Raw genomic sequence first — 11,747 nt, 5'->3', positions numbered from 1 at the left:
TCACCTATGTTAGAGGGTGGGGACTTTGATTTTGAAATTCCTTCCTCAGTTTTCGTCACATAACCCACATTAGTAAAGATGTCTGACAGGTGCCCACACAAGTCAACCTCAGTGAAGATTTCTATGTTTTTATGTGTTTTGTATTTATCATGGACGCCTGTTCAGACCGAGATTAATTCTACAGTTCTCGATAAACAAACTGGCCAGCTGTCTCTACAAGAGGGTTTCCGAGACGACTATGTAGCCTGGGCGAACTTTACTGACGACATCAAGAACTCAGGGTAAATTCCTCTGCGTGCTATCGCCCTGGACCAGCGCTAATGTAGCTACATAGACGAAGCAGGACAAAAAATATGCATTTGGGTAAAGAGCAAGTTACAACGAGCAGTTTAGCCAGACATGGACTCTCAAAAAATAGATTTAGTCTAGACAACATTGGCTTGACAATGGGGATAGGACAGACTATGTACTAGAATTGATTTTAGTCAAATGGGAGTGCCTGTTCTATTACATCTGTTGTGATAAAAGAGCATTCCCATTTTTATTCAGGGTTGTAGTTTAACAGTGTGTCATCCAAATCGACCCCATAGAGTAGACCAGGGGTTCCCAAACTTTAATCGTCCATGACCCCATTTTGATATCTGAAAATTCTTGCGACCCCAACCATGTGAAAGAAAAGTATGTAATTAACAGCCAATGTTTACTTTTTTATTTGGGGCTATTGCAGTCAATTGCAAAACATTCTAAAAGTATTTCTGATTGTCTTCTAAACTCACGATCACATACTTGTAATGTGGGGCTATGACAGTCAATTGCAAATTAGTCTGACATGTCAAATGCCGCGTTCAAAACAATTGGGAACTCGGAAATCTCCGACTTCATTGCGTTCAAGACAACTGGGAACTCGGAACAAAAATTGGTCAGACTGTGAAATCATTGTTAGGTCATCCAACTCGGAATTCTAAGTCGGGAACTCTGCCTCTTTCTAAAGCTCCTACCTGAAGTTCACTGACGTCATGATTTGACCTCATTTTGAAAGCACCATTATCTCACCAGTCACCACCACTAATGAGATGGGTGTGCATGAAGCATGTCACGTCGAAGCTTCTCAAAGGCAGGGGGAGTAGTCAACAGTGCACACTTCATCTCTGCTGTCACATCCAACCTGGATTGATATTTGGTTATAATGCAGACGAGAGCACTGCTGACTGCAGCTTCACACAGATATGAGCTGGCGAAGGTTACCTTGAGTTTTAATGCTCTGAGGGAGATGGCAGGGTATTCCCTTTGAGTCGACCAAAACTCCTCCCTAGTAACCCGTGATTGGGTATTCTGCAGCATTCGGTCACATGACAGCTCGAAAGGCCGCAGTTGACTGTTGGACTTGTATCGTTCCAATTCGAGCGCAACGTTTAAGTGCGGCCTTTTCCTACGATCTAAGGACAGGCTAGTTGAATTTAATCTTTTAGATTTCAAAAATGTTATTTTAGATTTTTAAATGTTAACCACATTACAATGATTTTGAGATACAAAGAAGATATATAAAACATTTTGGGGGTGGAAATTTGTCTGCGACCCCATTTTCATATCCCTAGTTTGGGAACCGCTGGAGTAGACACCCAAAGACTTTCCTAACAAGTCAGGTCGTGATCAGGGTAAAACTCCTTACCCAAATACATTTTTATGTATATTCACTAAGTGTTCTCTCCCTCAGCTGGGCATATCTGGAGGTGACCACTAGAGGGCGCTATAATGATAGCATCCAAGCGTACGCTGCTGGGGCCGTTGAAGCTGCAGTCAGCTCCGAGGTAAGGTAGAGAGAGACACAGTCACCCTAACCCTGCTGGGGCAGTGGAGTCTAAGGTCGTGTTCCCCTGCTCAGACATTGCTGACAAATGCCAGATCTTACAAACATTACAGCAGTCTGGTGTCTGACGGCACAATCGATGACGTAGCACGCAAACATTGGTTGATCCATGCAACATCTGAACAGGGGAACACGACCCAAATCTATTGCTGATCTATTTGTGTGTTTGTGTCATAGCTGATCTATAAGCACTGGATGAACACAGTTATGGGGTACTGCGGTCCGTTTACATTTGAGTCAGGATTCTGTCACAGACTGAAGGATTACATCACCACCAACCTGCAGTGGGTCAGACAGCAGATAGAGGGGCATCCACACTGTCCCTACTGGCACCAGGTATTGGCTGAGTCTGGGTCAGCCAATGTGCTAAATCACCAAGTATCTACTCCTTTTTCTCTGTGTCTAAACAGTAAATAACTTGCTAGAGTGGATCATTCAGTACACACTTGGGATCTAATAAGAACGCCTTAGTAGAGGACATTTTGTATTTAGACTTTCTCTCGCTTAGGTGTGGTTGGTGTTGCTGCAGCTGAAAGGTCTGGAAGATGGCTACAATGATCAGCTGTCATTTCCCAGAGGCCCTTTCACTCTCAACCCCTTCGGCTTCCTGTAAGTGTGGTCTGTGACCTCTGATGGGTTAGAGTTCACCCATAGAAAATGATAGAGGACTCTAGTGCCCAAAAGCTATTTTAGCATGGGCAGCGCCATTCAGGACTTAAACTATTTTGAAGTAGTCAACTGGGTGGGACTTAATTCCATCACATAATTCCATCCAGATCATCAGGAGGGGTCAGCCAATGAATAATACTTGTGAGCAAACATTCCATAACTGCAGGTGGCAGTAAATCGCCAACCTTGGCTTTATCTGTTCAAACAACACACTGCAAGTAGTATGCACCCTTTCAGTTTGTTTACCAACTCATAGAAGTAGTAGAAGAAAATTGACTACTTCAAAATGGAAATGGCCTCAATGGTGCTGCCCGTCCACTCACAGACGGCATAATTGGACAGATATAAAGAAGAGTCCTCTATCATTCTCTATGAGATCAGCCCAGCAGTGAGTTTCTGTAAGCACCCCTGATTTTACTCACCAAGAGTACCCATCTCAGGAATAATGTGAGGGGTTCCAATGGGGATTTTTTTTAGGGTGAGCTAAATCAAGTGCACCTTGCTATACAGCTATGACCAAACCCTCTATTTCTTTGTGGCTATTCCATAGAGAATGATAGCGGCATCTAGTGGCCAAACGCCATTTTAGCATGGTCAGAGCTATTGAGGGCTTCCACCATTTTAATGTAGTCCACTTAGTGGGACTTCCAACTTCATTGGCTGATCCCTCCTGGTGATGCTGCTGGAGTCATGTGCAACCAGGTCATCAGGAGCGATCAGCCAATCGTAACAAATAAGAAAATGTACTACTTCAAAATGGAGATGGCCTTAATAGCACTGCCCATGCTGTCACAGACGCCATAATGGCATGGATACAATGATGAGGCGTCTTTCCATCTCTATGGGCTATTCATTTTATTGAACCTCGGCAAGACAGAGCTGCTCTTCCTCCCGGGGAAGGACTGCCCGTTCCATGATCTCGCCATCACGGTTGACAACTCCCTTGTGTCCTCCTCCCAGAGTGCTAAGAACCTTGGCGTGATCCTGGACAACACCCTGTCGTTCTCCACTAACATCAAGGCGGTGACCCGATCCTGTAGGTTCATGCTCTACAACATTCGCAGAGTACGACCCTGCCTCACACAGGAAGCGGCGCAGGTCCTAATCCAGGCACTTGTCATCTCCCGTCTGGATTACTGCAACTCGCTGTTGGCTGGGCTCCCTGCCTGTGCCATTAAACCCCTACAACTCATCCAGAACGCCGCAGCCCGTCTGGTGTTCAACCTTCCCAAGTTCTCTCACGTCACCCCGCTCCTCCGCTCTCTCCACTGGCTTCCAGTTGAAGCTCGCATCCGCTACAAGACCATGGTGATTGCCTACGGAGCTGTGAAGGGAACGGCACCTCCATACCTTCAGGCTCTGATCAGGCCCTACACCCAAACAAGGGCACTGCGTTCATCCACCACTGGCCTGCTGGCCCCCCTACCTCTGAGGAAGCACAGTTCCCGCTCAGCCCAGTCAAAACTGTTCGCTGCTCTGGCACCCCAATGGTGGAACAAGCTCCCTCACAACGCCAGGACAGCGGAGTCAATCACCACCTTCCGGAGACACCTGAAACCCCACCTCTTTAAGGAATACCTAGGATAGGATAAAGTAATCCTTCTAACCCCCCCCTTAAAAGATTTAGATGCACTATTGTAAAGTGGTTGTTCCACTGGATATCATAAGGTGAATGCACCATTTTGTAAGTCGCTCTGGATAAGAGCGTCTGCTAAATGACTTAAATGTAATGTAATGTAATATTCAGACTTTTCCAGATGGGAGGAGACCTGGTGGATCTTGAGGGGGCCCTAAACAAATCTAGCCAATCCCGGACACTGGGCTCTGGCTCCAGCTCCGCCCTCGTTAAGCTATTGCCTGGCAACAAGGATCTGCTGGTATCTCATGATACCTGGAACATCTACCAGGCCTTGCTGCGCATCCTAAAGAAGTACCAGTTCGCCTACCGTGTCACTCCTACAGGTAACCTTTGACCCCTAAAACTCTCATAAGGATAAGTTAACTATGTCTACAATGTCTCCTAATGTCCCTCCTAACATACACACTCTTAATGAAGCACTCCTGGAAACTCCGCTTGTGAATACTGGGAAAGGCCAACCATGAGTTGTGTGGTGTTGTGTGTTCTATATTTTATGGTTCTGAGTTTGATTTCTGTGTTCTGTTGTTCTCAGACAGTGATCCAATCCCTGGCGGAACCCAGGCCTTCTCCTCCTACCCAGGGTCCATTTTCTCTGGAGATGACTTCTACATCCTTAGTACCGGGCTGGTGAGAGCTTTGTGTAATATGTGTGTACATAGTATATGTGTGTGTAGTATTTGTTTTTTAAAGATGTCCCTCCACAGGTTACCTTGGAGACCAGCATCGACAACAGTAATCCCGCCCTCTGGAAATTTGTTCAACCAACCGGAGCAGTGATGGAGTGGCTGAGGAACATCGTAGCCAATGGGCTGGCTGCATCCGGCAAGGAGTGGGCAGAGATTTTCACCAAACACAACAGCGGAACGTGAGTCTCTGCAGGCCATTTGGGCGACATTTTCTCCTTCCTGTAGACTCTCATTGACCTATGGATGTCTACCATGTTGGTTATCTCTCCAGTCCTGTTAGACCAAAGCTGGAGATCAGAAAACAAACCCTCAACAAGCTATTTAACTGTCCATTTAAAGGACACTAGGAGATGAAGAGTGAACTGAACTATCCCTTAAAGGAATTAAGTAAACTAAAAATAACATCACATGAAATATCACGAGTGGTCAGGTGACCTGAGTGAGATTTTTTTTCGGGGAGGAGCAGAGTTAAGTCAATTCTGTACTGAGTTGCAAATTTCTCTTTAATTCCAATTCAATTCTTGAAATTGGCCACCCCCACAGGTAGCAGAATTTGATTTAAATTTGAATTAAAGGAAGTGGAATTTAATTCAATGAAATTAAAATGGCTTATTTATTCTACACATCACCATAGTAATGTTTATTTTGACATAATGTATGGTTACCAATACCATGTAGCATAAGGTTGAAACATTTAATTTTTAAAACTCATTCTCCTAAAACAATTGTAAATAATTACAGTGGTCTGGAAATATTCTAAGATTGTGTTGTGGGTTGTCTATAATAATTCATAATTCCCTTAATGTTTTCATATTTTTGAAGAAAAAAACATCTCATGACAAAGAAAAATATTGTTTGACATCTTTGAGTTATAATGAAACTAATATTTGAAATTGTGTATTCTTTGCATTAATAAGTGGCATATGTCAAATGAATGAGCCTTTCATGTTTCACGTCTCAGTTTAATTGGTTTTAATTAAATTCTACTTCCTTCAATTCAAACTCAATTCAAATTCTTCATTCTGCGGCATGGGTTGGGGCCAATTCATATATTGAATTCAATTCCTACATTCGAATTGACCCCAACTCTGCTGGGAAGGCAGGCATGGGACTTATCAGTGACGCCGACTCAGGCTAAAGTCCCCAGAAATCAAAGGTTACTCATGTTGATTTGTAGGGTTAGAGTTAGGGCTATTTAATCTGTCTTCTACAGCTTATCTCAGTCTCTGAGATGTTTTACTTCTCTAGCCTATCTCTAGCATATCTACTTACAGTCTGTCGGATAACAGCCTCTGTTACTCACCAGAGGGGAGTTACAGTGGAACCTAAAAGACTAACTAGTGTCTCATCAATCATCATAAATTACTCAATGGCCTCAATACAGACCCCCAGACAGCGTAGAATGTCTACCTTTGGAACCAATGTATTCCCTCACTTGTAGGTATGTGTGTGTTAGGTGTAATAACCAGTGGATGATCGTGGACTACAGGCATTTCACTCCGGGGATGACAGAGACCAAGGAGCAGCTGTTTACTGTACTGGAGCAGCTCCCGTAAGAGTCAACACACACACGGCTGGTCACGATACCAGTGTTAAGATACTAGGAATGAAAAGAAACAAAACCTTCATTCATTTCTTGAGGAAAACAGTCCTCATGTTTTTATCCAGAGTCACATTTGTTTATTTTGCAAGCTATATCACACAAATATTTTACATAAAGTAGGGATTTAAAGGACCATAAAGTAACATTTTTTGGGCCAAAAGAAAATCCGGTATCGTAGTATTGCGATCCTGGTATCGCGACAACCCAAGCACACACACACATTGGAGAAATGTTTTGTGTGTTCATCCTGCTGTGGTGAGCTGGCTATTTATCAATAACAGCAATAAGTGTGTGTGTGTGTGTGTGGTTCTGTTCTGTAGTGGGCTGGTTGTTCACTCTGATAAAACCCAGGAGTTGCTGCAGAAAGGTTACTGGTCCAGTTATAACATCCCGTAAGTACCAATAACAACATATATAACTACCACACACTAGTAATGACTATATTATTAAAAGGTGGTGACTGTCTGTCTCTCAGGTTTGTTCTGATCAACAACAACAACAGAAATAATCTGTGTATGTGTGACACACACTCTCACTGTGTGTGTGTAGGTACTATGAGGAGGTGTTTAATGCCAGTGGCTGTCGAGAACTGGTTAAACAGTTTGGTCCGTGGTTCTCTCTGGACATGAATCCTCGAGCCCAGATCTTCAGAAGGAACCAATCACACATCACAGACATGGACTCCATGGTCCGCCTCATGAGGTACGCTCTTCCAGTCAGAGGCTTCTACACCAGATGTCACAGGAGGGAGAGGGACAGACCTGCATTTAGGCTTATATACACGAGTATCCTTACCTACAGTGCATTCGGAAAGTGTCCAGACCCCTTGACTTTTTCCACATTTTGTTACGTTACAGCCTTATTCTAAAATGGATTAAATGTTGTTTTTTTTCCCCTCATCAATCTACACACATTACCCCATAATGACAAAGCGAAAAAAGGTTTTTGCTCCCGACATTCAATGTCAACTGTGGGACCTTCTATAAACAGGTGTGTGCCGTTACAAATCATGTCCAATAAATTGAATTTACCACAGGTGGACTCCAATAAAGTTGTAGAAACATCTCAAGGATGATCAATGGAAACAGGATGCACCTGAGCTCAATTTCGAGTCTCATAGCGAAGAGTCTGAATACTAATGTAAATGTGATATATTTTTTTTAAATAAATGTGTATACATTTCTAATAACCTGTTTTCGCTTTGTCATTATGTGGTATTGTGTGTAGGTTGAAGGGGAAAAAAATATAGAATCCATTTTTAGAATAAGGCTGTAACGTAACAAAATGTGGAAAAAGTCAAGTGGTCTGAATACTTTCCGAATGCACTGCATTTTTAGCCAATGTATGAATATCCCTTCCCTACCCCCCTCTTTTTCTGTAGGTATAATAACTTTAAGGAGGACCCGTTGTCTTGGTGTGAGGGCTGTGACCCGCCTGCTAATAGAGAGAACACCATCTCAGCCCGGTCCGACCTGAACCCGGCTAACGGAACGTATCCCTTCGGGGGCGCTGAAGCAGAGACCACATGGAGGAACGGATATGAAGGTAAGGCCGTCCTCCAATTCTACTTTCTATTTCTCTAGGTATGAGTTAGGTGAGCTGTTATGACATGCTTCTTGTAGGTGTCACTAATTGGCTGTGTGTGTACCTTTTGGGTGTGTACCTTTGAGTGTGTCTAGGTGACGTCCTACAGGCTGTGGCGTGAGTTTGGCTTCCTGGCAGCGAGTGGACCCACTTGGGACCAGGTACCTGCCTTCCAGTGGAGTTCCTCCCCCTACTCAGACCTGATGCACATGGGACACCCTGACACCTGGGCGTTTGCACCTGTAAATGTCACCTGGTCTACCTAACCCTTCTGGTAAATCCTTCTTTCCCCTGATTCTGCCTCTTCGACACTACTCTCCTCTCTTTCCGCATCCTATGACTTGCACTATGTCCCTTTCCTCCCTGCTGGCTCGGCCCTCCTCTCCTCTCCTGCTCCGTGGCCTGAGTGACGCATTGCGAGCTTACAGAAGAGGGCTAGGGGCAGCTGAGCGAAAATTGAGGAAAACTAAACTTCAGGAGGACCTATCATCCTTTCACTCCTTCCTCTCTACCTACTCTTCCTCTGTATCTGCTGCTAAAGCCACTTTCTACCACTCTCTAACCCTAGGAAACAATTTTCTACCTTCAACGCCCTCCTTAATCCTCCACCACCTCCCTCCTCCCTCTCTGCAGACGACTTTGTCAACCACTTTGAAAAGAAGGTTGACAACATCCGCTACTCATTCACTCAGCCTATTGAGTCCACTGGTCTCACTCACATAGAACTACCCTACGCCTTGACCTCTTTCTCCCCTCTCTCTCCAGATGACATCCTGCGAGGTCTGGCCGCAGAACAACCTGCATGCTCAACACCATCCCCTCCTCCCTTCTCCAGAACATCTCTGGAGATCTTCTCCTATGCCTCACATCCATCATCAACTCATCCCTGACCACTGGCTGAGTCCGCTCTGACTTCAAAATGGCCAGAGTCGCTCCCCACCTCAAGAAACCAACACTCGACTCATCTGACGTCAAAAACTATAGACCTGTATCCCTTCTTTCTTTTCTTTCCAAAACACTTCAGCGTGCCGTCTCTGATCAACTTTCTCGTTATTTCTCTAAGAACAATCTTCTTGACCCTAACCAGTCAGGCTTTAAGACGGGTCACTCAACCGAGACTGCTCTTCTCTGTGTCGCGGAGGCTCTCCGCACTGCCAAAGCTGACTCTCTCTCCTCTGTTCTCATCCTCCTAGATCTATCCGCTGCCTTTGACACTGTGAACCATCATATCCTCTGCTCAACCCTCTCAGGGCTGGGCGTCTCTGCACACTCTTGGATTGCATTCTACCTGGCAGGCCGCTCCTACCAGGTGACGTGGCGAGGATCTGTGTCTGCACCAAGTACTCTCACTACTGGTGTTCCCCAGGGCTTGGTTCTAGGTTGAAAACCCCGCTTGTGCCGTCAAACCCCTGCAACTTATCCAGAACACTGCAGCGCACCTGGTTTTCAACCTTCCGAAGTTCTTTGTCACCCCAGTCCTTTGTACACTCCACTGGCTTCTGGTCAAAGCTCAAATCCACTGCAAGACCATGGTGCTTACCTACGGAACAGCATGAGGAACTGCCCCTCCCTACCTTCAGGCTGTGCTCAAACCCTACACCCCAACCTGAGAACTCCATTCTGCCACCTCCCGTTCTAGCTCTGACTACTGATTTATTTACTTGAGAAAAAATGTACTCTCTATGCCTGTGATATGTGATTGTCCCACCTAGCTATCTTAAGATGAATGCACTAACTGTAAGTCGCTCTGGATAAGAGCGTCTGCTAACTGACTAAAATTGAAATGTACCCCTTACATTAACCCTACACGCAAACACCCCTCTGTGTCAGAGAATAAACTAAGGGGTGATAGGTTTAATTTCAGAAGGGAAATGATTACAAAAGTAATGTAATGTATTAGGTATACAGTACAACAGTAAGCTCAGGGTTAGCATGTATATTTACTGCTCTGTTGTGTGAACAATCTTGAAATAAGGAAGTGGGTTTTAACTGAGTTTTAATTTTTTTTTAAATGTTTTGCTCGTTCTGGCTGTTTTATTGAATGTGATGTGAGATGAGAACTTTAAATGAGGCTGGAGTTCCACATATGACAATATAGAGGTAGGAAATTGTACTGGGAAAAAATGCACTATTCTTTTGGCCAATAGAGAATGATTAAAATAGATATATTTAATCAAACAGTTTAGTGTAGCCTATGTGCCTACTTGAAGTATTCTACCATTTGATTCATGCTGCTATGACACTGGTCAATTTGTTAAATTCATGTTGACCTTATTAGACAGTAATCGCATAAAAACATGTATTACATTTGTTAGCATTTGACAGATGTGCTTTAATACGGTCAATGGTTTTTGGAATTATTTTTGTTTTAAACTTTACTTTATAGCCATGTCATGTGTAGTTTATTTAGAAATACAAAGCTGGCGTTCTGTCTTTTGGTGTCGTACACTGTTGTCGCTGATGGCCCAGACTTTATTAAGCATTCCTGAAAGCGAAACACAACTGATTTGAAAGAAGGGGAGGGACATAGTCATCACATGTTCAAATCCAATGACAATGCACGTGGCTCTGCTTTCCTCCAATCCGAACTCTTTAACTACACTTCTTGTTGTTCTGCCTTATTACCGTTCTCCTAGCAGCAGGATATTATGATGACAACACGATCACAGATTATTTTAATTTTAAAATAAGAGTCCCCCTGCAAAAACGGGCAACATTTTGGGAATATCGTTTGTTTTTATCACTAGTGCAGTACAACTCTTTCTCACAGATTTGCTACCACCTTTGAAAAAAAATGTATGGATAATTTGACTTTTAATATTGTAGTATTTATAGGGCAATGAATGAAAGTGCTGCTGGGGATTTAGACCACAGTTCTCCATAAAATAACACCATATAAAGATTCTACAGACCTTAGTTAATGAGTAATCCCAACCCCACTTTTACCTCAGCACATATAATATTTTTTTCTCTATAAACCAATATTACATTTTTTGGCATGTAGTATTGTATTGCATTGCAGTGGGTGGAGTAGAAAGTGCTGCTGGGTGTTTACACCTCAGGACCCCAAGAAATAATACAATATATAGATTACAGGCCACAGGAGGCTGCTGAGGGGAGAATGGCTCATAATAAGGGCTGGAATGGCGAAAGTGGAACGGCATCAAACACATGGAAAACATGTATTTGATGTATTTGATACCATTCCACCTATTCCGCTCATGAACACGAGCCCGTTCTCCCCAATTAAGGTACCTCCAACCTCCTGTGTTACATACCCAACTGAGTATTCCCAACTCCACCTTTACTTTGCAACATGTCCATTCACTGTATTGCATTGCAGTGAATGGAATGGTTGGAGTAGAAAGTTCTGCTGGATATTTAGATCTCAGTCCCCCAAGAAATAACACCATATATAGATTCTCTAGAGACCCTACTGAGTATTGCCAACTCCACTTTTACCTTGGCACATAAAATCGTTTTTTCTATACACCCTAATGTTGTGAACATACCAATCTAAACATTGCATTTTTGATAGTGCTCTTAAAAAACAAATAGAAGCATATTTGCAATTATTTACATAAAGTCCTTCTTCATTTGCTTAAGAGCACAATAAAAATGGACATTGATTCAAATGTAATATACACTGCTCAAAAAAATAAAGGGAACACTTAAACAACACAATGTAACTCTAAGTCA

The 11,747-nt window shown here is 43.4% G+C and overlaps 1 protein-coding gene across 1 annotated transcript; it reads left to right on the top strand.

Annotated features, from left to right (window-relative positions):
- Positions 1 to 81: 81 nt before the first annotated feature.
- On the top strand, positions 82 to 10,481 carry LOC106584996 (putative phospholipase B-like 2). The gene is given in 14 exon segments (XM_014170713.2): positions 82 to 281; positions 1,715 to 1,808; positions 2,045 to 2,203; positions 2,376 to 2,476; positions 4,284 to 4,498; positions 4,708 to 4,802; positions 4,880 to 5,040; positions 6,318 to 6,413; positions 6,785 to 6,856; positions 7,014 to 7,166; positions 7,846 to 7,966; positions 7,968 to 8,009; positions 8,144 to 8,322; positions 8,814 to 10,481. Coding segments are annotated over 13 exon segments (1,638 nt in total). The 5' UTR covers positions 82 to 123; the 3' UTR covers positions 8,315 to 8,322; positions 8,814 to 10,481.
- The last annotated feature ends 1,266 nt before the right edge of the window (positions 10,482 to 11,747 follow it).

The sequence above is a fragment of the Salmo salar genome, chromosome ssa24 (genome assembly GCF_905237065.1).
Source record: "Salmo salar chromosome ssa24, Ssal_v3.1, whole genome shotgun sequence".
NCBI lineage: Eukaryota > Metazoa > Chordata > Actinopteri > Salmoniformes > Salmonidae > Salmo > Salmo salar.
Note: the sequence above shows the minus strand (reverse complement) of the source record. Positions and strands in the feature narration are given on the sequence as shown.